Consider the following 27,885-nt stretch of genomic DNA (forward strand, 5'->3'; position numbering starts at 1 on the left):
AAGCTAGGAATGGACAACTTGGTCCTGCTTCTTTGACTCGTAATACTATTAGCAAATGTTCTGTAAATACTAAAGTACAAAGTGGCAGTTATCTTGAAAATGTGTGAACTCAATCTCATCTGCAATTACTTTTATATCCTTTCATTTTCACTACATTGTTTTACAGTGCAAAAGTCCTAAACTTTTTACTTGATTGGTTTCTGAATTTAAAAGTATTTTCTAAAATTTACTTCTGATTCCATGGAATTTCAGTGTTTTATCTCAGTTGTACAATATCTGTTGTACAGTAAATACCATCAAAGTTCTGCTTCTTTCCATATGAAATAAACTCAGGATATTTAAAACTGCTACAACAATAGTCATGCAACAATGTCTATATTCAAATTTATCCAATGTCCCATTAATGACCTTTATAGCAATTTCGCCCCCAATCCAGGATCCGATCCTGGGTTATTTAGTTGCTTACTCATTGCTAGTTCATTAGTTATGCTACTTCATCTCCTTTACTTTGAAACAATTTTTCACATGTGTAATTTTTTTTATTCATCTAAGTTGTCAAATTAGTTGGCCTAAAGGTCTTCATAATGGTCTTTATTTTCCTTCTAGTGCCTATTGGATCTGTAATGATAAGCTGTCTTCCATTTTGGGCATTATTTATTCGTGTTCTATGTTGTTTCTATTTGGTCAGTCTGTTACAGAGCAATGGGCTTGCACACCTAAAGCCAAACTCTGTGGCACCAGCTTTCTACTCTGTGAGTAGAAAGAACTTTATTTCGTGGCCTACAAACAAGGAGACAGAAAGAAAGCTCAACTCTGTCTCCCAATCTGGGATTTGGTCAAACTTTTATTTGGGAGATAAACTTTTGTTAGGGAGACAGGTTTGTATGTAGAAGCACTAGCAAGGCAGGTTTTAATTGGGTGGGCTTTAAGTTCAACCACTTATGGTAAAGTATAGAGTGGTGGGCTTCAGCACCAAAACTGCCTGAACAACGGACCCCTTGCTTCTGAAAAGGCTCCAGTATTTCAGGTTCCAGACAAGTCTTGGCTTTCTCAGTTCTTTGGGAGGACCATTAGTTTCCAGTGTTATTTGGAGGTCAAGGCTTTTTCTATGGTGCATGCCCAGGCTGCATGACTTGTAAATTTTGGCTGTGTTCCATCTGCAGGAAAGCTTAAACAATGATTAAACGATAGACCCTGTTGAGGTGGTCACACATTTCTAAATCGGCTTGGGTTTGTCAACTTTGTTGGTGTTTTCGAAGAACCAACTTTAGTCTTTGTTGATTTTTTTCCTGTTATTTATTTTCTATTTAATTAATAATGTACTTTCATTATTTTCTGCTTTAGATTTATCTTGCTCTTTGTCTAGCCCCCTTTTTTTAATTCCTCTTAATCTCATGAGATTATTTTTCTAGCTTCTTAAGGTAAAGACTTAGGCCATTGACTTTAGACCTTTTCTAACAAGCCATTAAAATTATAAACTTCTCTTTTAGCTATAGCTTCACCCTACAAATTTTTATATTGTACTTCCATTATAATTCAGTTTGAAATATTTTGTAATTCCCAATGTGATTTCTTTGATCCATGGATTGTTCTTAGAAATGTGTTTAATTTTCAAATATTTGGGGGTTTTCTAGATATTGTTATTAATTTCTAATTTCATTGTGGTCAGAGAATATACTCTATGATTTCAATGTTTTTATATTTATTGAGATTTATTTTAAGGCCCAGTTTATGGCATATCTTACTGAATATGCCATTGTATTTGAAGTTGTTGGGTTTAATGTTATACAAATAGCAATTAGGTCAAGGTCGTTGATAGTATGTTTAAATCTATGCCTTTACTGATTTTTGCCAAGTTGTCCTATCAGTTGCTGAAAGAGGGATGTTAAAATTTCCAGTCATGATTATGGTATTGTCTATTCCCTTAATTCTGTCAATTTTTGCTCCATGTATTTTAAAATTTCCTATTAGAATTTATGATCTTTATGATCTTATCGTATGGAATTATGATGTTTGTGATCTTGTCATCATTATCTTTTGTCTCTGATAGTACTCTTGGTTTTGAAATCTATTTTATCTGACGTTAACATAGCCACTTCAGATTTCTTATGCTTACTGTTGCATGATATATATGTGTGTGTGTATGTGTGTAGATATACATATATTTATTTATTTATTTATTTATCCATTTATTTGCAGCCTGTCAATGTGAACATTGGTAAAATTCACCACAATCCTGACTCTTTTGGTAATCCCGTCCTTGTTTTTGTTTAAAGATTTTCTCCAAAAGTATGCACTATAGTTTTAGTTCAGCTCATGTAAGTTTATAAGATTTATTTGTGTGTGTTCACTTATGACTGGCTTGTTTCAATAATACGTTTTTGAGATTTGATGCTGTACAAGGTCTGGGGAGGTCCGATAGCCATCCTCAACCCACCCCATCCTCTTACCAGGTTTTTGACTCCACCACGGGAAAGAATTCAAGGGCAGAGTCACAGTAGAAAGTGAGCACAGGTTTAATGTAACAAGATGTCGGGTCAGCCGCCGGCTGACCCGAACAGCCCTAGCCTTGTTATCAGTCTTTCCCTAGTTGTCCTTTCTGGTGGGTGAGCGGATTGCCTGGATTCCTCTTTCCCTCTGGTGCCCGTTGGAAGGAGATGGGGGAAGAGACCTGCGAAGAGAGGTGAGCACAGCCGCTGGCCCCAACCAGCCCGTTAAAGGACACTCAGACGCGGCAGGGGTTCTGTCGAGCAGTTCCATTTATTATCACACAAGCACTTGCTTTTAAAGGCAAATGGGGAAGGGAGGTTTTTACATCCTCCAATCAGCTTAAAGGTTACGAGAGCATCCATCCTGTCTCAATGCCTAGCTGTTGCAATCATGCAGTGTTCACGAGTGCAGAGGCACGTATTTGACCAATAAGGGCTAAGGCAAGGTTCCCGCAGACACTCCCACCCTAATACCTCCCGGCGCCATCTTAGGCTGCCACGTTAATATGCCCTTGTGGGACCATAATGGCGCTGCTTGTAATGTCACTTAAGGTGGCGTTAGTTTTTAAGGCCCGACATCTCCCCCTTTTTGTTTTAATAAGGCAGCTGGAGGCGGCTAACCTTTCCAGCCTCGACTCCATTCCCTCTGGTGGCTGTGCCTGTCTTAGGTTGTTTCCCTCTGGAAATCTTACATGTCATTGACTATCTAGCCAAGCGGGGGCAGGGCAGAGCCTTACAGATTGGCGTTGATTTTTTGAAGGGCCATATTGACCCAAGGGCTGTCAGGGCTTTCATTACGGGCCACCTCCTCTACCATCTGGGTGAGCATTATGAGAGAAATGGTGTTGCACCTTATAAGGGACACAACCTGGCGAATGGCGTAAAGCCCCAAGATGATTAAGACAAGGAAAATGGCTAGGGGGCCCGCCAGGGAGGACAGCAGGGTGGTGAGCCAGTGGGAACTTGAAACCCAGCTTTGGAACCAATTACTGTTGGCTTCGCATTCTTTTTTGCGCTTTTCTAGCTCTTCTCTAAGCTTAGCTAGGGAATCTTTGACCACTTCAGAGTGGTCGGCGTAGAAGCAACACTCTTCTTTGAGGGCAGCGCATAATCCTCCTTGCTGTAAGAACAACAGGTCTAGTCCACATCAATTCTGTAAAACAACTTCAGAAAGTGATGTTAGCAATTTTTTAAAATGTGATACAGACACCTCCAAGCGGCCAAGATCTATTTCCACTGCCTCTCTAAGGGAAGCTACCTGTTGATGTGCCAAGGCTATTCCGGCGGTCCCGGTACCCTCTCCAGTAACTCCCAAGAGGGAGCTGATGGCCACCACAGCTGCCCTTGCGGCCCGCTTGTTTCGAGTCCGCTTATTTCGGGTTTTGGGGGTGGTGAGATTTGCCACAGTGCTGCAAAAGGGTTTGTTGGCACCTATGCAGGAACCTTTGACAAGGACCCGCGGGAAGGAGAGTCCGGGGTTGGTTTTATTGTGGTTATGTACACATTGGCTAGCATTTACACCTAGCAGAGTGGCATTGGGCAATGCTACTGCTTGATTTATCTCTGCCTGCATATGGCACTCTTCTTTAAAGAAGGCGCAGAACTTGATAAACAAGTTTGGGGGGAGGGCAGACTTACAGAGCATTTTCCAATCTTGGGTTGTGCAGGGTTGGTGCACTAAGCCCTGGAGAATGGTTTCTGCCCATGGGGAATTGGGCCCATCCTCTGCAACAGCCTTTTTCAACTCTTTAAGGTCATGAGCTTCCCAAGGGTACCAAGTGGCTGGCCTATTTCCACCGGGGGCAATGTTGACTGGATAGGCCTGAGGGGCCACTTCCCCCCATGGGGTGCAGACGGCTGGGGGTTCCCAGCGAGCCATAAAAGGAAAAGTCTGCGGCTCTGCCAGGGGTGTTTTTAAAGGTGGGCTAGCCTCCTCCACTTCTTCAGGTGCCGCTTTCTCTCCTTCGGCTAAACTTTGGCGGGGTGAGTATGCCGAGAGAGGAGGGTACAGGGTAGGGGCATAGGTATCACTCAATGGCTCAGGGCCTTGCATTGGCAGCTTTGTTTCCTTTTTTCTCTCCTCATCGAACTGAGCCCAATCCCTTTCTGCCCCTTCCTGATGCTCGGGACGGAAGCAAAGCTTTAGGGCAGAGATGGTTGGGTAGAACCCTAAGGGGGGGCCTAGCCCGTGACTAATCTCATTCTTTCTAGCTAGGGTCTGAACCCGGTGCCAAGTCTCATATGAGAACAAGTTGGACGAAGGTGCCCAAGGGGCCACCTACACCACATGACGCCAGGCATTGGTGGCCGTGGAGTCAGATATTTCTAGGCCTCTGCTTTTTAACATGTACTTTAGAGCTTTGCAGGCTATTTTGTCACTCTTTCCACACACGCCTCCCATGTTGCCCCGCGAGGAAGGGACAAAGGGAAGCAACAGGGCAGAGAAGTGCAGGGACTTCCCCCTGTTATAGTACTCACCCTGACACACAGGCGGATTACTTCATGGCGACTACCGCGGTTGCGGGGGCCACTCTGTTGGTTGGTCACCCTTCGTTGACCTTCTTTCAGGACCAAGCAGCCAGGGGCCTCACTCGCTCGCCTTTTACCCACGAGTTTTAAAAAATGCCTCACACGGGGCACCACTCTGTTGGGTCAGCCGCCGGCCAACCCAAACAGCCCTTGCCTCGCTATCAGTCTCTCCCTTGGTGTTCCTTCTGGTGGACGGGCGGATGGCCTGGATTCCTCTTTCCCTCCAGTCCCCGTTGGAAAGAGACGGGGGAAGAGAGCCGCGAAGAGAGGTGAGCACAACTGCTGGCCCCAACCAGCCCGTTAAAGGACACTCAGACGTGGCAGGGGTTCTGGAGCAGTTCCGTTTATTATCACACAAGCACTTGCTTTTAAAGGCAAATGGGGAAGGGAGGTTTTTACATCCTCGTATCCTTAAAGGTTACGAGAGCACGCATCCTGTCTCAATGCCTAGCTGTTGCAATTATGCAGCGTTCACGAGCGCAGAAGTGCGTATTTGGCCAATAAGGGCTAAGGCAAGGTTCCCACAGACACTCCCACCCTACTTCCTCCAGCTCCATCTTAGGCTGCCATATTAATACGCCCTTGTGGGCCCATAATGGTGCCGCTTGTAATGTCACTTAAGGTGGCGTTAGTTTTTAAGGCCGACAACAAGAGATACAGATTTCAGAGACTGAGCAGGCCCTGCATCAAATTTAATACAAAAGTAATACACTCTTAAAGTTTAATATGCGTGCAGGCTCGTTCAAGAGAGTGAGTGGCCACTTGCTGAAAGTTTGATAAAAAAGAAAGCATACATACCTCAGCCAGTGAAGTGTGGGTTGGCCCCAGGAAAGTGAGCAGCAACTGCAAACAGTTTAGTACAAAAGTAAGAAAATACACACTTACAGGGCCAAACCCGTGGCTCACTCAGGAGGGTGCAGTGCTGGGAGCACAGTGGTGCTGGGAGCACAGTGGCGCTGGGAGCACAGTGGCGCTGGGAGCGCCGAGGCTGCAGGTTCAGATCCTATATAGGGTTGGCCGGTGCGCTCACTGGCTGAGCGCGGTGCCGATGACACCAAGCCAAGGGTTACAATCCCCTTACTGCCCCCCCCCCCAAAAAAAAAAAGAAATACACATTTGCAGACAGAGTATGTTGGCCTCATGGTGACCAACAGCCTGCTAAAGGCCAGTTTGATACAAAAAGAAAGAAATACACTTCAAGCGAAGTGCTGGCTGGCTTCAGAAGAGTGAGCAACAGCCCTGCCTTCTGCCAGGATTCCACTTTTGTTGTTTTGCTATCTGATACTTAACGCTATCTATTGTGGTTCCCAGTTACATAACATAGTCTTGCATACCCTCAGTTGGTCTCCTTTTAAGGCATTTTCATTGGTCAAATCCTATAACATGCGCCAGATGTATTCAAGAATATTCTGTGCTTTTTAGCACCTCTAATGGAAGGTCATTCAGAGGATAAACTCCACTTTACTGAGCATGCTCAGCTATTAGGGTTCTATAGCCCTTCTACTGAGCATGCCCAGCCACTGGATTTGCATAAGTCAGACCCCTGAGGTCTCAATTTCCCCATGTTGGTGCCCAAAATAGGTCCAACAGGTAACAGTAACTCTTTTATAGGGGAGGATCTAGAAGAGGGGCTTGAGACCTTGGGGAGTGGCTTGAGGAGTGTCCTGAAACCCAAACGTATGGAAACTGAGCACCTTCTATCTCAGACTAATTCAGATTATTGCATGTAGTTGTGATTAATTTGTTTTTATCCCTTGATAGTACTCTTGTATGAATATGCCAGAATTTATTCATTTATTTTATTGTTAATATTTGGTTGTTTCCAGTTTTTTTAATATCTTGAAAAATGCTGCTATGAACATTCTTGCACATGTTTTGTGGCATGCTTGCATACACATATCTGTTGGGTGTATCTCTAGAAATGGAATTCCTGGATCAAAAGTTATTCATATTGTCACATTTATTAGATAATGCTAAATTGCTTTTCAACGTGATTGTACCTATTTACATTCCCCTAGCAGGGATTAAGTCTTGATTATCACTTTCCTAACCATTTCTTATTTTCAAAATTTTTAACTTTCGGCAATCTTTTGGCATGAAATATACCTCATGATTTAATTTGTGTTACTCTGAAGGAAAATGAGATTAAGTCTTTTTTCCATAGTCTTATACTTGTGTTTCTTCTGTAAAGTGCCTGTGTCTTTTTCTCGTATTCAACTGAGATTTTTATAAATTCATTTTTTAAGGAATTTTTTAAGTGTTCTAGCTAATAATTCTTAATCAGTTTTGGGTGTAGCGTAAGTCTACTGCAAGTTAGCGGCTTGTGTTTTCAAAGTTTTTTGTGGAGTATTTGGTTTATCAGAAGTCCTTAAAATTAAGAGAGTTGAATTTACCAATAGTTTACTTTAAGCTTGCATTTTCAAAATGCTGTCTATCATCTCAAATAAAAAAGACCCAATACTTTTATGGAGATGGTTCTTTTACTTTCTTGTCATGTAAAATTTTACTAATGCTCCATTCTAAAGCTATCTGGAGTCCCTGTGAATTTGTTGAGGAGGGAAAGGAAATTGGTAGGAAATTTGTTGTTCCCCAAATTCTGAATGTGGAGATTGAGCCCTAGAAAAAGTATTTTGTTACCGTTATCATGACCACATATGTAGTTCCCAGCTGCAAATGTTCCTGTGCCCTCAGGAAAGAAAGCATTTGCTAATTCAGGGCCCTTCAGTAGTTAGCTTGAATTGTTTATTTGTAGAGGGAAGATATGTCCAAATAGTGCCAGTAGAGATCAAACAACTTGTTTATAAAGAAAATTAATAAAGTATGTGAGTAATATATAGAGGGTAGCCCACAGAGTGAGATCTTTGGAGACAGAGAAAATGAAAAGGAAAATAGGAGGGAGCTGGGTTCAATAAAATTTAAAAGTTAATAGGCAACTAGAACAGGAAGTGGGCATTTAGCCGGCTTCCCTTGTGTCAGTTCTGCTAGACTGCAGAAGACGCATTTGAGCAACTTTAGGTAGAGTGTTGTTTTTTCTTAACTGCTGGAAGAGAAGGCTCAAGAGGAAAACATTAGATACTTGGCTTGTAATCAGGGCTTTTTCTTCTGGGCTGATTGGAAATAGATTAAAATCTCAGCTCTTGAATTAGAAATAAATCAGGTTATTTACTCCAGTGTTTGGAATTTAGCAGTTCACAGGACAAATAGTCTTTCTGCTCATTTCATGGTCCCAAAGCTGTGGAGTTCCCAAGAGTGCTCAGTTAAGTGTGTCTTTTCAGTTAGATTTTCCTTAGAAAGGATGTCAATAGGGACTTGCTCTTATGAGGACATTGAGCTGGAAATTATATTTCTGAGGAAAATGAAAGACTGTCAGAAACCATTTGTTAACATTTCTTTATTCTGTCTCCCCCATCCCCATCAATATTTCTCCCTCGTTTTAAAAGCTATTTCTTAGAATATTATAGAAGAAACCTTCTTAGTCTAGGAAGCTGAACTGTGGTCCTATTTAGTTTTCATTTGAAGGATATATATATTTTTTAATGTTAGGTTAATCACATGTTAGAATTACATTCTGTGAAAATATTTCTTTAAGCTTTGACTGCATGTTATACCTATTTATGCAGTTCAGGAGTTCTTCCTGGTAATGACATGTAATAAACTATCTTTATTATTAAAAAAATCAAAAAAGCAAGTATATGTTAAACTAGAATTAATGACTTTCCAATTAATTTTTTCTGTTTGAACACACTGGTTGATGTGTGTGATTCTTAAATAGAAGCTGAATGGATAATGTGTGGAAAGTATACTCAACCTTAAGCTTATTTAGAACAGGGATTGCACCTAATCTCCCAGTAACTATCACTTGTAGACCCTTGATAAATTCTTGTTGAACTACTAATCAATTTGACTCAGAGTTGTATTTATGAATTCCACTTCTGGCTCTGCGATGTATTTCTGTGTGACCTTTAGTACTCAATTTTTTGAATATAATAACAAGTAAAATATGATACTTTGGGCTATGAAATTGCTTGTATTTAAGCTTCTGAGGAAACAGAAGCAATTTTATTCACATTGAATTCTCATTTTCAGCACTTCTCCCTGCAGGCTTATTCTCATCAGCATGTGTTGATGTGTGTGTCTCATTCTCTCTGTCTCTCTCTCTCTGTCTCTCTCTGTCTCTCTCTCTCTGTGTCTCTCTCTCTCTCTGTCTCTCTATCTCTGTCTCTCTCTCTGTCTCTGTCTCTCTGTCTCTCTCACACACACACTCAAATTCATGAAAAAAAAAATATACAAAGTTAGTAAATGATGTCATTGCGTTGCCCATATACACTTTCCCTAACCACATTAGTGCACAGGCCTGACTCACAACATCCAGAACTTGGATTCCTCTGCCTCATTGTTTTCTCAGGTCTCCAGAGTCAGCTTTGCCTCTCAGCGTGGCAGGCCAAAAGTGGTGGGAATTTAATGCATACCCTCCCTACTACCAGGAGCAGCCCTCAACCTACCATTTATTGGCTATTCCTCACTTCTCTACTAATGCTTACTGGGACCCCCTCAGAATAAATTACTTGCTCTTGAGTTATCTCAAACTAGGCTTTTGGATGAACCCAAAATAGGACACAAAGCAAACTCTTCCTTGGCCCTTCCGTCAGCCACTACTTTCTTTCTCTCTTCATTCTTTAACAATTGAGCTGCTGTATTCATTCCTCAACCCCACTCTTAACAGGTTCTGCCTTCACCATGCCACCCTCTTCCTCTAAAAATTCACAAGTTAACATGTGGCATATCCAGTGGCAGTTTCAGAATTTAATTTGCTTGAAATCCCAATCCATGGTAAATAATCTTTCCCTTAGCCTTCTCACCCCCACTGAAATTTATTTGTTATAGGATTTGATCTTACACAATTGTGGGAGTTGGCCTGGTAATCTCTGAGAGTCTCTTTGCATCTGATCTGGCATTTTGGAGTTTGAAGTCTTCAGGGCAGGCAGTTGTGATGAGAAGATGGATATAGAGGAAAGGAAAGACTGGATGGAATCCTTAAAACATGAGCTTGCAGTTCTTGTTGGCTCTGACCTTGAGGATATGAGTGTCTACAGGAGAGGCTGATACCCTTCCTCACAGAACAAGATGCATAAGAATTTTAATATATTTTGTTTTCAGTATCATTCAGTTAAAAATATTTTCCCATTTCCTTTGTGATTTCTTTTTTGACCATGGATTACTTAGCACAGTCATTTCAAGTCCTCAATAGCTAATGCACACTTTGTTAGGTCAGTTTCTACATTCAGCTCTCTACTTCCAGCTTCCTGCATTCTAAGCAGAAATCAGTACCCTGGTTTCTTTAGAATGAATGTATATTCTGCACTTTTGGGGTGTAGTGTTTTATAAATGTCAATTAGATCAAGCTGGTTGGGAGTGTTGTTAAAATCTTTTATATCTTACTGATTTTTTTTAATGTACTTGATCTATGAATTATAGAGAAAGAAGTATTAAAATCCTCAACTATGATTGTGGAATTTTTTTAAGTTCTTTTCATTCTGCTTCATGTACTTTGAAACTGTTATTTCAGAGTGCATATACATTTAGGATTTTTTTTTTTAATGAACTGATTCTTTTATTGTTATGAAATGTCCTTTCTTTTTTTTTGGTAAGCTCACACTCCCTTTTACATCCTTTTCTGTTTGGCACTATGTCTTTGTCCTACAGCTGACTGACAGTAAATCAGGGACATAAAAGAGAATGTTGCTATGTGACTTAAGACTTTAATAAGGAAAAGATGAAAACTGACTCACCTTCCTGGCAATAAAAATATCAGGTGCCTGATTGCCAGGTGATCAACCTCGGGCAGGAAAGTTTCCTTTGCCCAAGGTGCTTCTCCAGGAAAACCTCATAAGTGAGTCTGCAGGAAGCAGACAGAAATTAACTCATTTAGAAGCAATTAATCCATGCTGTAAAAAAAGACAAAGCTAGGGTGGTCAGGAGAGAATTTTAGTTTGAGTAGCAAATAGGCACTTATTTCAAAAGTGTTCTTGATATCAGCTATCACTTGTTAAGCACCTCTATATGCTTGTCACTCTGCTGACCATTGTATATAAATTATATCCTTTAATCTTTCTCCAAATTTCATATTATCTCATTTTACAAAAAAAAAACCTCACCCAACAGTATTTTCATGAAATGTCCTTTCTTATCTACATCTAAGTTGAAAAATATAAATATTATTTTATATGATGATTTAAATATATTATTATAGATAGATATTATATATAAATATATAATATATAAAATATATCATTTAAGTTGATAAATATATTCCCACTAGCTTTCTTATGCTCAGTGATTGTGTTGAATATATTTTTCTTTCCCTTTACTTTCAAATATGTCTTTATATTGACAATTAGTTTCTGAAAAACCAGCAACTTGCCTTTTCAATTAGTTTGACAATCTGTGTCTCCTAATTGGAGTGTTTAGTCCATTTATATTTAATGCAATTATTAATAGGTTTGAGTTTAAATCTCCCATCTTGGTAATTTTTTTCCATTCATTTCATCTATTATTTGTTCCTTTATTTCTCCTTTCCTGTCATGGCAGGTTGCATTTCCCAAAGATAGTTACATAAATATACACATGCGTTACATCCACATGCTGTTCCCCCCTACAATGTGACTGATATTTCTCCTACTGTGAATAGGGATCTATGCTCTTTCCCCTTGAATTTTGATGGGGTTTTATGACTGCCCCCATCAATATAAAATGGCAGAGATTATGTATGTGACTTCCAAGGGTAGGATATAAAAAGGATGTAGCTTCCACCTTGCTCTATGTCTCTTGGGGTGCTTACCCTTCCAACCCATCCACCATGCTTTGAGGAAGTGCAAACTATCCCATGCAGAAAGAACACATTGAGGCCCTCATATAAGGAAAATGATGCCCCAGTTGTGAGCCAGCTCAACTCTTAGACATGTGAAACAATGAGCTTTCAGATGATTTTATCTCTATACCTTTGAGTCTTCCATTTGAGATACTAAACATTGTGGTACAGAGACAAACTGGCCCCACTGTGAACCAACACACTGCAGTTTTTCAAAAGAATTGCAGTCAGGGACTCAGTCATGCTTTTCACATATTTGCATTCCTAGCTCAAGAACCCTTAATTTTAGGTCTGTTTATCGCAGGCCTTCATTCAAGGTCCAAGGTCCTTTAAGGCACATTAGCCAAAGTCTCCTCATGCAAGTAGGTGGGAAGAAACTTACAGAGACTTTTCTCTACTCTGACTCACTAACCAGTATTTTTCCACTTCTCGCTCTTCCCCCTCTCCCTCTCCTGACCCTAATGACCGTAAAACTGCTGGAGCCTATTGTTTGGAACTTCCTCAACAGTGAGATGACTTTCATGTCTATGCTGATCCACTGACGTTCTTCCTGTACCAATTGGGCACTTTCTCCAGTTCAGACTTTTGCTTATACCATCACAGTCAGCAACTAATGGCTTGATCTTTTCATTTTTAGCTTGTTGCTTTAATTGGCTACTCTGGTGTCAGACAGTTTAGGCCTCTCTCCCAGCTCAGCTCCTGACAGTGTCTTTAAGTTATCAGATCAGTCCACTTGCAAATAATCTTATATTACTTGAAAAATACTGAGATAAGAATCATACAACAGTCTATTTTCCCCAATTCCACTTTTTTGTCACTATATTTTATTTGCACATATTCTAAAACCCCACAAATACATTGTCATTTTTATTTTGAACAGTTAATAGTCTTTTAATTACATTTAAATATACACACATGTGTATATAAATAAAGACACTTTTTAAAGGAACTTTTATATTTACCCAGATAATAGTCATTTTTTGATTTTTATTCTTTCCCGAACAGATTCAGTTATACATCTTATCCATTAAATTGATGACATTTTGCTGATTGGACCTAGTGAGTGTGAAGTAGCAACTACTCTGGACTTACTGATAAGATATTTGTGTGTCAGAGAATGGAAAATAAATCCAGCTAAAATTCAGGGGCCTTCTACTTCAGTTAATTTTCTAAGGGGTTCAATGGTATGGGGCATGTTCAGATATCCCTTCTAAGATAAAGGGTAAGTTGTTACCTCTGGCCCCTCCTACAACCAAGAAAAAAGTACAATGCCTAGTGGACCTATTTGGATTTTGGAGGCAATACACTTTTCATTTGGTTGTGCTATGTAGCCCATCTACCAAGTGACCCAAAAAGTTGCTAGTTTTGTGTGGGGCCCAGAACAGGAGAAGGCTTTGCAGCAAGTCCAGGCAGCTGTGCAAGCTGCAATGCCCCTTGGGCCATATGATCTAGCAGACCCAATGGTATTTGAGGTGTCATTGGCGGATAGGGATGCTGTTTGGAGTCTTTGGCAAGCTCCTATAGGTGAATCACAGTGTAGACCCTTAGGATTTTGGAGCAAGGCCCTGCCATCATCCACAGATTACTACTCTCCTTTTGAGAGACAGCCGTTGGCTTGATACTGGGCCCTAATAGAAACTGAATGCTTGAGTATGGGCCACCAAGTTACCATGCAACCTGAGCTACCCATCATGAACTGGGTGTTATCTCACCCAGCAAGTCATAAGGTTGGGCACACATAGCAACACTCCATTATCAAATGGAAGTGGTATGTATCTGATCGGGCCCAAGCAGGTCCTGAAGACACAAGTAAGTTACATGAAGTGGCCCAAATGCCCATGGTTTCTATGCCTCTATACTGCCTTCTTTATCACAACCTGCACTTGCCTCATGGGCTGTACCCTATGATCAGTTGACAGAGGAAGAAAAGCCTAGGGCCTGGTTTGTAGATGGTTCCGTGTGATGTGCATGTACCACCTGAAAATGGACAGCTGAAGCACTATAGCCCCTTTCTGGGACATCCCTGAAGGAGAATGGTGAAGGGAAATCTCAGTGGGCAGAACATTGGGTAGTTCATCTGATTTTGCACTTTTCTTGGAAGGAGAAATGGCCAGATGTGTGCAATTACATATCAATTCATGGGCCGTAGCCAATAATTTGGCCAGATGGTCAGGGACTTGGAAGGAACATATTTGGAAAATTGGTGAGAAGGAAATTTGGGGAAGAGGTATGTGGATGGACCTCTCTTAGTGGGCAAAGGATTTGAAGACATTTGTTTCCCATGTGAGTGCTCACAAAAGGATGACCTCGGCAGAGGAGGACTTTAATAATCAACTGTATAGGATGACCCATTCTGTGGGAACTAGTCAGCCTCTTTCTCCAGCCACCTCATCATTGCCCAGTGGGCTTACGACCAAAGTGTCTGTGGCGACAGGGTGGAGGTTAAACATGGGCTCAGCAATATGGACTTCTACTCATCAAAGCCAACCTGGCTGTGGCAACTGCTGAGTGCCCTATCTGCCAGCAGCAGAGATCAATACTGATGCCCTGATATGGCAGGCACCATTCCTGGGGGTGATCAGCCAGCTATCTGGTGGCAGGTTGATTACATTGGACCACTTCCATCATAGAAGGGGCCACATTTTGTTCTTACTGGAATAGACACTCTGTTATGGGTTTGCCATCCGGAATGAAATGCTTCTGCCAAAACTACCATCCATGGACTCATTGAATGCCTTATTCACCATCCTGCTATTCCACACAGCATTGTTTTTGACCAACAAACTCACTTCATAGCCAAAGAAGTTTGGCAATGGGCATATGCTCATAGAATTCACTGGTCTTACTGTGTTCCCCAATATCCTGAAGCAGCTGGTCTGATAAAATGGTAGAATGGCCTCTTGAAATCACAGTTAGAGCACCAGCTAGGTAATGATACCCTGCAGGGCTGGAGTGAGGTTCTCCAGAAGGCTCTATATGCTCTAAATCAGTGTTCAATATATGGTACTGTTTTTCCCATAGCCAGGATTCAAGTGTCCAGGAACCAAGGGATGGAAACGGAAGTGGCACTACTCACCATTACCCCTAGTGACCCACTAGCAAAAATTTTGCTTCCTGTTCCTGTTATTTTATGCTGTGCTGGCCTAGAGATCTTGGTTGCAGAGGGAGGAATGCTACCAGGAGACACAATGATCCCATTGGGCTGGAAGCTAAGGCTGGCACATGGCCACTTTGGGCTCTTTATGCTTCTGAGTCAACAGGCTAAGATGGGGGTTTTGGTGTTGGCTGTGGTGATTGATCCAGACTACCAAGGGGAAGTTGGACTACTACTTCACAATGGAGGTAAGGAAGATTATGTCTGGAATACAGGAGATCCCTTTGGGCATTTCTTAGTACTACTATGCCCTGTGATTAAGGTCAGTGGGAAATTACTCAATCCAGGCAAGACTACAAATAGACCAGACTCTTCAGGGATGAAGGTTTGGGTCACCCTGCTGGGTAAAGAAACAGCCGAGGTGCTTGCTCACTGAAGGCAAAGGGAAAACAGAATGTGTACTAGAAGGTAGTTACAAGTACTAGCTATGACCACCAGTTACAAACTGAAGACTGTAATTGTCCTCCCTATTTTATTAATAATATGTCTGTGTGGGTATGTACCACATATATTAAGCAATTATCTTTTTGTTTCTCATATTCTTTACAGTGTAACATAAGACTTATTGACTTTATATCAGTATTTAAATATTTTTAACTTTACCTCATAGTATTTGTATTTAAATAATGGGATATCAGGAGAAGAGTAAACATCACCTGAGGACTTTACCTCCTCTTCTGGGAAAGGGAGTAACACATTTTCATTTGTACACGGAATAGTTACATCATGTTAGGCGGAACTATTACTTTGTTATTGTCTCATTTGGAGATTAAGTGTGGTTTAAGGAGATAAATGTGGGCACCAAGTTGACAAGGGGTAGATTTAAGATGGTTTATCTCAGGTGTTAATTTGACTAGATTAAAGAATACCTAGAAACATGATGAAACATTATTTTTCAGTGTGTCTGTGAGGGTGTTTCCGGAAGAAATTAGCATGTAAGTCTGAGTGAACAGGATGGGAAAGATCCGCCTTCAGTATGGGTGGGCACCATCCAATCTGCTGGGAGCTTGAAGAGAACAAAAACAGAGGGAAAGGCTAATCACTCCCTCCATCTGCTGGAGCTGGGATACACTCTGCTCTCCTGTTCATGGACATTAGAACTCGAGACTCTCTAAGCTTTGGGTTCCAAGACTTATACCAGTGGCACCTCTGGGCTCTCAGGCCTTTGGCCTCACACTGAGAATCACAACATTGGCTTCCCTGGTTCTGAGGCTTCTGGACTTGGACTGAGCCACACTACCAGCATCCAGTTTTCAGACGGCCTCTCGTGGGACTCCTCAGCCTTCACAGTTGCGTGAGCCAATTTCCCTAATAAATCCCCTCTCATATATTTATATGCATATCCTATTGGTTCTGTCTCTGGAGAATGCTAATTCAGCCCCCATCTTTTTGAGGACAACTGCCTTACTTTATATGAAGACCTGCAATGCCTCAGATGATTTTCTCTCAGCTTATATCCCTGCTCTCAGGCTTTGATGTACTGCCCGTGAGCATATGATACAGCCCTATAGAAAGCTGGCAGATGGAGAAAGACTTACTCTGTGGCTAGAGTTTCTCAGAATTCTAATCCATCTTCTCACACAACCATAAAAAGTGTATTACATTTTCTGTTGATTTCTCCTTATTTTTCTTTATGGGTGTTTATTTTTTGCTGATTTTTCATAATTGAAAGTATGTAGGAAAGAAAATTTCCTGTCTCCTGTGAATAGCTTGTCACTTGCTGGAGTTTAATTCATTTAGATTCTTTGCATTCTCAGTAATCTCATGAGTTAAAACAAAAACAAAGACCAAAAAATCCAAAAAACAGTTTTGGTTGTTTGAGTGAGAACAGTGGTCATTCTTATGGCTTTTCCACATGAACCAGAAGGAGAAGAGCATTCCTTAATTTTTAAGAGTAAGATTATCAAAACTCAGCAAGACCTCTGTGTACCTGAAGGACTTTGCTCCGGAACTGGGTAAATCCTAAATACAAAGCAATACACACATCAGCCTTCTTGTTCTTCCCAGAGATTTTATCCTTATTATTTTGAGAAGATAACCCTATATTTTAATGCTCTGTTGGAGGTTAACTCTTGGATGCCAGGCATTCTGTTTGCAGGACTTGGGGAAGGGATTAGTAGAAGAGTAAACTGTTCCATATATAGAGATGTTATATTAGTTTTCTGTTGCTTATAACTTGATATAAGTTTGGGCCGGCCTGTGGCTCACTCGGGAGAGTGCGGTGCTGATAACACCAGGGCCACGGGTTCGGATCCTATATAGGGATGGCCGGTTGGCTCACTGGCTGAGCGCGGTGCTGACAACACCAAGTCAAGGGTTAAGATCCCCTTACCGGTCATCTTTAAAAAATAAATAAATAAATAACTTGATATAAGTTATAACTGGATATAACTGAAACAGGGTAATTTATAAAGAAATGGAATTTATTTCTTATAGTTTTGGAGTCAGGGAAGTCCACAGTCGGGGGGGCAGATCAGCTGAGGGATTTTTTGGTAGTGATTCTTTACAGTGATGCAGGGTGGGTGTCACGTGGTGAGGATGGCCCGAGCAAGAGATCTAACGATTTCACTTGCTCTCCTTATAAAGCCTTCAGAACCATGCACATGATAACTCATGACTTCATGAATAGATTAATCCGTTCATGAGGGCACAGTCTTCATGATCCAATTACCTCTCAAAGGACTAACCTTTAATATACCATAATTGGATTTCCCAACTTCTTGACACTGTTACAATGGAGATCAAGTTTCCAACACATAAATGTCTGGGGGACACATTTGATCCATAGCAGATGTTCAATAAATCACCCTGTTTTCAATCCCACATCTCACTCCTATTCTCCATTGTACTTGATTTTTTGAGAATTTTGCATGGCAAATTGTGATATCTTCCTTGATGGATTGATATCATTCATGCATATTTTGGCTCCTGCTTCCTCAGCCCTGCTTCATTATTATTATAAAGCTTATTGACTTGCTTTATGTCTTCTAGAAGTTTGTTGAAAGCTCTCAGGTGTCTTGCACTAGACAATTATATCAGGATATTTGCTAAATAACTACAGAGTGAGAACTGAATCCTAAGTGATCTGATTCCTGGTCCAACTCACCTTTCATTAACCTTATTACTACCTTATTTTATTCCCCCTTTTTGATTTCTATTTTCAGATTTTGCTGAAGAATTATCCAAGGTGAAACACTGCAAAAATGATTCAGCTGACAGCTACCCCTATAAGTGCACTTGTTGATGAGCCAGTGCATATCCAAGTTACAGGCCTGACTCCCCTTCAGATGGTCACTCTTCAGGCATCACTGGAAGATGAAATAGGAAGACTATATTATTCTCGAGCATACTATAGGGCCAATGAAGCTGGTGAGGTGGACCTGGAGCATGCTGCTTCACTTGGAGGTGACTATACGGGAGTCCATCCCATGGGTCTCTTTTGGTCCCTTAAACCTGAAAAGTTATTAAGTAGACTTATGAAAAGAGACGTGACTAGACCCTTCCAAGTCCAATTAAAAGTTTATGACCTAGATAGTCTACTAAACAATAAAGCTGCCAGTGCTCCAAAGGCCAGTCTGACTTTGGAGAGGTGGTATGTGGCACCTGATGTCACACGGATCCAGGTCCGAGAAGGCCGCCTTCGGGGAGCCCTTTTTCTCCCTCCAGGTGAGTAGAATTACTCTGGTTATTGTCATCCTTTTTTTCCCTCTTGAATGCCTTATCCCTCTAGAAATTTAGCTTGGATATGGATAATACATCGAGCACTCCTTTTCTGCCTTAGAATCAGGGTCTTCGGGTCAAAACAAGAATGTGGAAATATTCCACTCCAACTCAAATTTCATCTCAACAATTCTGGAGCTTGTCTAAAGACATGACTGCATATAGTTTATGGAGTCCCCGCATTTTGGGATTTCCAGAACTTTGGATTTATGTTATATTTATCTGCATTGAAACCTGGCTCTCTGAAGACACTCATCTCAATATCATGGCAACTGTGTCCCAGCTCCTTTTGGGGGCTTTGTCAAGTTGAGTTTCAGTTTAGGCATAGGTTATTTCATGGTTGCCACAACAAGCTTGTGATATGATGAACTGAAAGATTGCAGCAAATGTATATGATGCAAAGAAACTTGATACACTGTAGTTCCACAAATAATGCATATTTATGGAACATTCCGTAAATCAGGTAATACATCATGCTCCCTAATGGCTGTAAAACTTTCTAGAACACTCATAGTTTGCTGCAGTTATCTCCACCTACTGATAAAGGGTTTAAAACATCTGTTGGTACATTTCTCAGAGTTCATTGTGAAACTGAATGAAGCAAAGTTCATTTCCTAGAAGACCTCAGCAGCCCAGGTTTCAAGTTTGTCTGAAGTCCCCTTCTTCAGACATGTGTTTTCATCTGGGACACAGCCATCACCTCATCAAGATGTGTTGCCTTTATTATTTTTTTATGTAATAGTGCACTGCTGGAAATGAGATAGGTTGAGGAACACTGAAGTGTAAGGGGTGGTTTCTGACAACATAGAGTTATAGATTGTGTGGAAGGAATAAAAGTTTCCCTTTCCGATTCACCATGACCCATGCATTGTTCAGATAAATTTGAATTTTTTTATACCAGTAATTAGCATATAGACCACTTTATCATGTGTAGGGACTAGGAACGAAGTGGCATAAACTACTGTGCCTCTATTATCCTACCCTGGTTAAAAATCTGTATATTGGTGCAGGCCTTCCACTTTGGGATGATGTGCTGGTTTAGGGTGTGCTATTTGGGAATCCTCTTGGTCACTGTATGAGCTGGGTCTCCCATTTTAGGTGTGTGTTCTGTGGGGGTACAAAAGAGGGCTGAGTTGTGTGGGGTCATAAAGAGGTTGAGTCAGGTCTTAAAACATCTCTTAACTGCAAAATTCTTCCAAGATAAGGGACTCCCTTCTCTTAAATGTTCCCCCTATTCCTGTCAATCAGAAGATGCAAAAGCATCTTTATTCATTTATTCAAATGATATTTTTAAGCCAAAGTATATTCAGCAGTATTTTATTTTTTTCTTTTCTCAAGGTAAAGTAATTATAGCAGTTTTTAAAAAATTCCTAGTACTTTAAATCAAGCCGCTCCTTTCAGACATGGGTGGGACCAACCTTCCTTGGCTAAAATTACTTGTACAAGAATAGAATATCCCAATAGTACATTGTAAATTTCTCCCCAATAGTACATTGTAAATTTCTTTCAGTGTTTGGGCTTTGCCTTTTTTTGGAAACAAGCTGCCTGCATAGAGAGGGAGTATAGAATGATACTCCATCCCTTCTTTTTACCATGTGTTACGCTGCAGGGAATGAACAGGGTTAGTGAATGAAAGGGCGCATCATTTATGTCTGCTTAAGTGTGAGATTTCATCAGTATATAGTCAGATGAGTGTAACAGAGCAGTGTTAAGTCAGGATTTTAGCTAACATAATAATTTTTTAAAAAATTACAGCCATATACTTCTTTGAGAACCCAGTTAAATCTGTGGACCCTCTTGTATTTGTTTTATGTTGCTATAGCGGATTAACTGAGATTTGGTAATCTATAAAGAAAAGAGATTTGTTTGGCTTACAATTCTGGTGGCAGAGAAGGTCCAAGATTGGGTAGTTGCATCTGGGAAGGCCATCAGGAAGGGGAGGATGTGTGTGCAGAGATCACTGGGTAAGAGAGGAAGCAAGAGAGGAAGCCAGGCACTTTGTGACAACCGGCTGTCACGGGAACTAATCCATTCCTGCTTGAAAGAGAACTCACTCACCCACCAAAGGAGAGCATTAATCTATTCACAAGGGATCCACCCCCATGACCCAAACACCTCCCAGCCGGTGCCACCTCCTAACACTGCCACATTAGGGATCAAATTTCAAAATGAATTTTGGCGGGGACAAACTGTATCCAAACCATAGTAGCACCTCTCATCAGTAAAATGCACATGTAAACATATATACTATATTTTGCATCTAATTTCAAGATTTTCATAGATACTCTGAAGCTATTTGTGTACCTCTTCATAGGTTAAGAAGCCCTGGCCTAATTTCTATGGCTTTCTTTACTGCAGGACTGTAGAAATGAACCACTATTAGTCCCTCTTCTCCTTTTCTGCAGGAATTAACATGTCAGTGGTTCCTAATGAAACTTCCAGATATAGTGTTCCATTATATATTCAATAGGCCTTAATTCTGCCCCAGATAGGAGGCTGAAAATCTGGGCATTCTGTTTGAAAATTTATGTATTAATTCCAGAATTTGTGATGCATTTCCTCTTTGTGTTCTTGTATTTTTATTACCTTTTTCTCACCTTCCCTTCATACACTATTCTGTCTTGTTTTGTTCTTTTACAGGAGAAGGCCGTTTCCCAGGGGTAATTGATTTGTTTGGTGGTACTGGTGGACTGCTAGAATTCCGGGCCAGTCTTCTGGCCAGTCGTGGCTTTATATCCTTGGCCTTGGCTTATTTTCACTATGATGACCTGCCCTCCAAACTAGAAGAAACAGATTTGGAGTATTTTGAGGAAGCGGCAGACTTTCTCTTGAGACATCCTAAGGTAATTTTCCCCTTTCCAGTAGGTTTAAGTGCCTGTTTTTTAATAACCATAATATTCTGTGACTTCTCCTAACTTTTAAGTATGATTCTCCTTCAGTGAACTTGAAATTCTATTACATGCCCATATTATTCACATGACTTATCTATCACCCAGTGATTTTTGCTCAGAAAAACAAAATGCATAGGAAGTTAGCCCCTGTTCATCATGTTATCAAAAGGCATTGGCTTTGAATTCAGAAATGGATTGTATTTCTGGCTCCATTGCATCTGGTTGAGGGAATTTGGGCAAATTACTTAGTTAGACCATCTCATCCTCAATTTCTTCATCTACTAAGTAATGTTATAGTAATACTATGTCATAAGGTTATTGTAAAAGTTAAAGGGGATAATACATACAAAGTGCTTATGACAGTACCTGACAATAATAAGCACTCAGTAAAGGTGAACAATTATTATTATTATTTTCTAATCACCATACTTCACCAGACATATAGTCTGTTTTTCTTTGAAGAGTGGGTCTGAAGCTTTAGTTACTTGAGAGGCCTTAACATAATGTGGCCATAACATAATTTTCCAATCCACGTATCTTCTTTGAATCTTAAATCACGTGCTTTGCTACCATAATAGGGTTGTTGCTAACTATTCCTTGTTAATTGCCTAATTTTTAAAAAATAAGAATTGAAGTAAAATTAAATCTCTGTACTACATCATTTTTCATACAGCGATCACCAAAATATAATCAGGATTGCAAATAATAAGACGAGCCACAGTTACTGACAATCTACTCATGTATTGAAATTTTAAATGGCTGTTTTTGATGCATGAATTGAATTGTCCTTGAACGATCAGATAGGCAGTGTTATCATTGTGCTAGCCCTCTACTTGGCTTAGATGAGAAATGGAAATGTTATATGATTCTGCTTTTCACTTTCTTAGTCCACTTCCCTTTATGCTTACTGTGTGACTTTTCTATCATCGTTCTTACCAATGTCACGTAGACAGCTAGTTAATGACTAATCCAGGCCTAGAAACCAGATCTCTTTCCTGGGCTCTGAGTACTTCTATTAAACCTGATTCACACTGTCTCTTCTGAAGGATGATAGACCATAGATTTTTCAGTTCCTTGTAGGTCTTATTTCTCTGTTAATTTTAAGTCATTTCTAAGGACTAGAAATTCCCTGATCCCAAATTTAGTGGCAGAAGTTGTAACAAAAGTTACTCTTCAGCCAAAGGCTAGAAACAAATTAGATAATGTCTGCACATGTTTGAGTCACCTTTTTTGTTCATCCATGTTATGTTTGCTCTTACTTTATCTTCCATGGCCAAATCCATTCCGAGGTCCCATCTCTCCTTGCCATACCTGTCATTCTCTTTTATATTAAGACATTGAATTTCACAGAGGGGAGATGGACAGAGAAAGAGGAAATGTTGGTCAAAGGGTGCAAAGTTTCAGTTAGACAGGAGGAATAAGTTCTAGTGATCTATTGCATAGTATGGTGGCTGTAGCTAATAATAATAATAATAATATTTCAAAATTGCTAAAAGAGTAGATTTTAAATGTTCTCACTACAGAGAAATGATAAGTTTGTGAAGTGATGAATATGTTTATTAGCCTGATATGCTCATTTCACAATGTATGCATCTATGGAAACACGACCTTGTACCCCATAAATACATATAGTTATTCTTCGTCAATTAAAAATAAAAATGAATAAAAGAATTGTAGAGCTTGAAAGGACCTTTTAACTGATTCAAGCCACCCCTCTTAATATGCAGGGTAGGAAACAGAGAGAATATATGATTCATTCCATTTGTTTAAGTTTTTTTTCCCCCCTTTTCCTAAGAATTTCTCACATTTCTGTCAGCTGGGCACAAGTGGTACATTCGTTCATGTTTGTCTAAATAGTAAGAAAACCCCCCAAACATTAGTTAATAAAATGCCTTGAAAATATAAGATCAATTAAGATGAATAAAGGAGAAGAGTTAAGGCTTTAGACAAGAGATGTTTCTCTCTGACACTCTGTCCTTGCCAGGAGCCAGTGCTCAAGGAGAATCAAGGTTTTATTTTGTGCCACAGAGAACAATCATCTCTAACTCCTTCTTCTCTTTATACTGCCACACCAAATTGGTGATTGAGAGCTGTACAGTTTACACTCATAAATAACTTGTGAACATGTCGTTTTCTTTTCATCCCCACTGATTCAGGATCTGACTTATGCATACTTATTCAGCCTTATCTTATACCCATCCTTAAAATCTGTCTTAATTCTCCTCTTTAATTAGGAAGAGAGTCAAGACTGCTTAGTGTGTCTTTTAAAGCTATTCACTATCAGGTTGTTGTTTTCTTTTCCAGCCTTATTTTACTATTTCCTGCCTTATACTCTAAATTCAAGTAATAAAGAACTACCTTAGTTTCCCTAAATGCATTGATTGCTCTTTATTCCCTCTGAATTTTGCACGTGTTCCTCCTATGATGAGTTCGTTTGGAATATTTTGGCTATATTTCCCAGAAAAGTGGCTGATAGTGGCCTAAACAACATCAACATTAGGTGTTTTATTCTCTCATGTATAACAGGTCTGGAGAGAGGTGCTTCAAGCTTTGGTTCTGAAACTCAGTAGTGCTTCTGGTCAAGGAGACTAGACTGACTTTTCTACAATTTTGGGGCCTTACCCTCAAGGTCACAAGATGTATGTGGTAATTTTAGGCATGAAGTCAACATGCCAGCATCCTAAGCTGGAAAGAATGGTCAGGGACATAGGCTTTCTCTTCACGATTCTATGACATTTTACATGTGCAAAGAAATCTTTAGGTAGATTATACTGGCCTTACAAGACAGGCTGAAAAAGTATGTAGCAAAGGAGGATAGGTTCAGATCCCTCAGAATTTATCGCTTGGGGCTGGAGACATTGATATGCCCCACAAAATCAAGGTCATGTTAGCCTTAAAATTGTGGAAAATGGCTCTTGCATAGTAGGCAACTAACAGTGTCTGCTACACTCAGCATGGAATATCCTTGCTAATTCTGGGCTCCCATTTTTTATATGAAGACTCATTTGTATTTCCTCCAAGAGTCTTTCTTTGATTTTGCCTTTATTCCCTGCCAATCTGGGTTGGCAGCCTTGCCTATGTGCATTCTTATATCAGAATATATGACACTAGTCATCTGTTATTTTCTCCTATGTCTCCATCTGGCAGTTAGTTCCTTGATGACAAGAGGTTGTGCTTTCTCCCTGCGTCCCCCAGTGCTTGACAAAGGGCAGATGCTCTAAAAATGTTTATTTGATGACTGACAATGAAAGAGGAAGCTGAGCCAAGCCTCTTTTATAAAACCTTTCTCCAAAGGAGGGAAGAAGAAACCAAAGCAAGTCTAGAATCCTCTGTTCAAGTTCCCCATGATCTATCGTGCTAATTTCACCTTCTTTCTCAGTCCCTTCTTACAGGATGCTCTTTCCTCTGAACTTCTAGGGAGCTCAGAAATGTGGCAACAAAGTTTACCAATGAATCATATCCTGACTCATATTATTCACGATAGCCACTTTTTCTTATTTTCCCTACTACACCGGTGCTTCTTTAGGGCATTTAAAACTTAGAACCTAACACAATGCTGACTGAATCCATGGTATTCAGTCAGTAAAAGCTGACATATTTTTGAAGGAGTATTTCTTTTGAATACACATTATATATTCCAGAACTCTAGAGCTGGGCATGTGTGTGGAATTAATACTTTTGTCCCCATTGGTCACTGAAGTTCTTTGGTTGTTCAGGATTGTGGGGTTTTCCTAAATGAAGGATAGAATAACATCTCATTTCCATTATTTTCAGGTGCTTGGCCCAGGCGTTGGGGTAGTCTCTGTATGCAAAGGAGCAGAGATTGGACTTTCCATGGCTATTCACCTAAAACAAGTCACAGCCACTGTACTGATAAATGGGCCCAATTTCATTCTTGGTGTTCCACATGTATATCGTGGTCAGATCTATCAGCCCATGCCCCACTCTATACAATTATTATCCTTCACCAGGTTGGGGTTAGTAGAGTTCGGTGGTATTTATGAGGAAACTCGAATTGTGAACAACCAGTATATTTCTCCCATTGAAAAGGCCCAGGGACATTTTCTCTTCATTGTGGGAGAAGAAGATAAAAATATCAACAGCAAAGTCTATGCTAAGGAAGCCACAGAACAGCTGAAGAGAAATGGGAAGAACAACTGGACTGTGCTATCTTACCCGGGGGCAGGCCACCTGATAGAGCCCCCCTATTCCCCACTGTGTTGTGCCTCAGGGACCCCTGGTGTCTGCTCAGCCGTTCACTGGGGAGGAGAGGTGATCCCACATGCAGCTGCACAGGAACATGCTTGGAATGAGATCCAGAAATTTCTCAGGAAACACCTCATTCAAGATGTGACCAGTCAACTCTGAGAAGACTAAGTATCTCTGAGAAGGAAGTTATAGCAAGAGAAGGGCAGGAGGACTGAGAATGATAATGTCTTGTCTGTTGAAAAGGAAAAATGGTTTCCACTTAACCCAATATCATACATACACTGGAGTCCTATGTTTATGGAAATAAACTCAGGGCTCTACCTGCCTTAAAATATTTCAGTTTATAATCATAGCAATTCTCAAGGGGAAATAATTACCAACAGTAAACCACAGAATCCCCTGGCTTGTAAAACAGACATGAATCAAATCAGATGCTGACATTTGTTGATTTTCTAACACTCAAATTAAATATGCTTAGATCTCTTATATTGGAAAATAGCTCATGGTTTCTTCATTGTTATTGGAAAACTAGAGCTGGGTAAAAAATATATTATTTTAATCAATATGGAAGCTGATATAGATGTAAGATCATTGAATCAGTCTGCAACCAATAATAAATCAACCAAAGCTAATAAAATTACATAAAATTATTTTTGTATCTAAACATGTACAGAATTTTGGCATTCTCAGCAATGGGAGAAAAGCAATCAGATTCACAGAATTGCAACCCGAGGAAGTAGCCATGTTGATGGAGATTGTGTGCCTCTACATTAAGGGTTGGCAAACATTTTCAGCTTTGTGGGCCATAAGGTCTCGTCACTGCTACTAACCAGCCACCTCCCTATCTGCTTTCTGATACTCCCTCTGTGTAGTAAAATCATCCCATTTGGTTGAAGAGGAACTAATAGCCTCTCTCCTTTCTCACTCAGAGAAGTGGTCACATTTCACAGGCCTGGTCAATCGGAACACTTCACTCCTTTGACTATAATAATCATGTAATTGCAATGTCTAATGCCTCCAGTATGATGTTATGTAATAGTTGTCATAATGAATGTAACTTTCTTGTTTTCTGTTTGGTGATTTAGGAAGAATGTCTCTGTGAGGTCTGATGATATTGTTTTGGCTTGATATATATCCATTGATTTATGTTTTATGGAATTCTTTTAAACCAAGAATGTTTTAGAATTTTTTCAAGTCCTTTTTCAGCATCACTAAAAATGATTCTACGGGTTTTCTTTGAAGATCTATTAATAGGATAAATTATTTCCTAGTATTAAATCATTTTTGCATTTGTGGAATAATACTCACTTGGTCATAACATATTCTTAATTAACATTAATAAATGAGATTGAGCTGTTTTTTCTTTCTGCGTAATTTTTTTGGCCAGGTACATCAATGTTGTTCTTGTTTCATAAAAAGAATAAAAAATTTTTCCTTCTTTCCTACAATAGTTTAATTAAAAATTACCTCTTCTTTAAAAGTTTAGTAGCACCATCCTGGTTATTCTATTACTTCTGGTAATTTTTTAAAAGACACCCTGGATGTATATTGGGGTCTACTATATCTTGTTTACATTATAGTGGATATTTTCAATCCAAATCAATTTTTTTTTTTTTTTAGCATTTTATATACCAGGAAAATCAGAAATGTTTAAAATTAAACTACATGATAAAATTTTTAAAAATAATCTCCAATTTTGGCACATTAATATTGTCAAAGTTAAAATAGAAATAAAATATATATTAATTTTATTTGATTTTTGAAATTATATGAACAAAACTTTGGAGAAGTTTCTGACATACTTTTTGATTGTGGTAAAACAGACAAAACAAAATAGACACAACATTTTTAGTTGTATTTATGATACACAGTGGCATTAAGTACATTCACACTGATGTGCTACCATCACCACCATCTGTCTCCAGAACTTTTTCATGTTCCCAAACTGAAATCCCATGCTGTTAAATGATAACTCATTTCCCCCTTCCTCCAGTCTCTGACAATCCCACCTTTCTATTTTCTATT

At 39.8% G+C, this 27,885-nt stretch overlaps 1 protein-coding gene across 1 annotated transcript in view; it reads left to right on the plus strand.

Moving 5' to 3' along the window:
• Positions 1 to 27,105, plus strand: part of BAAT (bile acid-CoA:amino acid N-acyltransferase) — a 40,395-nt gene extending 13,290 nt beyond the window's left edge. The window contains exons 2-4 of the mRNA XM_063082097.1: positions 18,205 to 18,706; positions 21,401 to 21,603; positions 25,426 to 27,105. Of these exons, the coding sequence (XP_062938167.1) occupies positions 18,244 to 18,706; positions 21,401 to 21,603; positions 25,426 to 26,019 (1,260 nt within the window). The 5' untranslated portion in view covers positions 18,205 to 18,243 and the 3' untranslated portion in view covers positions 26,020 to 27,105. The remainder of the gene's footprint in view (positions 1 to 18,204; positions 18,707 to 21,400; positions 21,604 to 25,425) is intronic.
• The last annotated feature ends 780 nt before the right edge of the window (positions 27,106 to 27,885 follow it).

This window comes from Cynocephalus volans, chromosome 17, assembly GCF_027409185.1.
Source record: "Cynocephalus volans isolate mCynVol1 chromosome 17, mCynVol1.pri, whole genome shotgun sequence".
NCBI classification, from domain to species: Eukaryota; Metazoa; Chordata; class Mammalia; order Dermoptera; family Cynocephalidae; genus Cynocephalus; species Cynocephalus volans.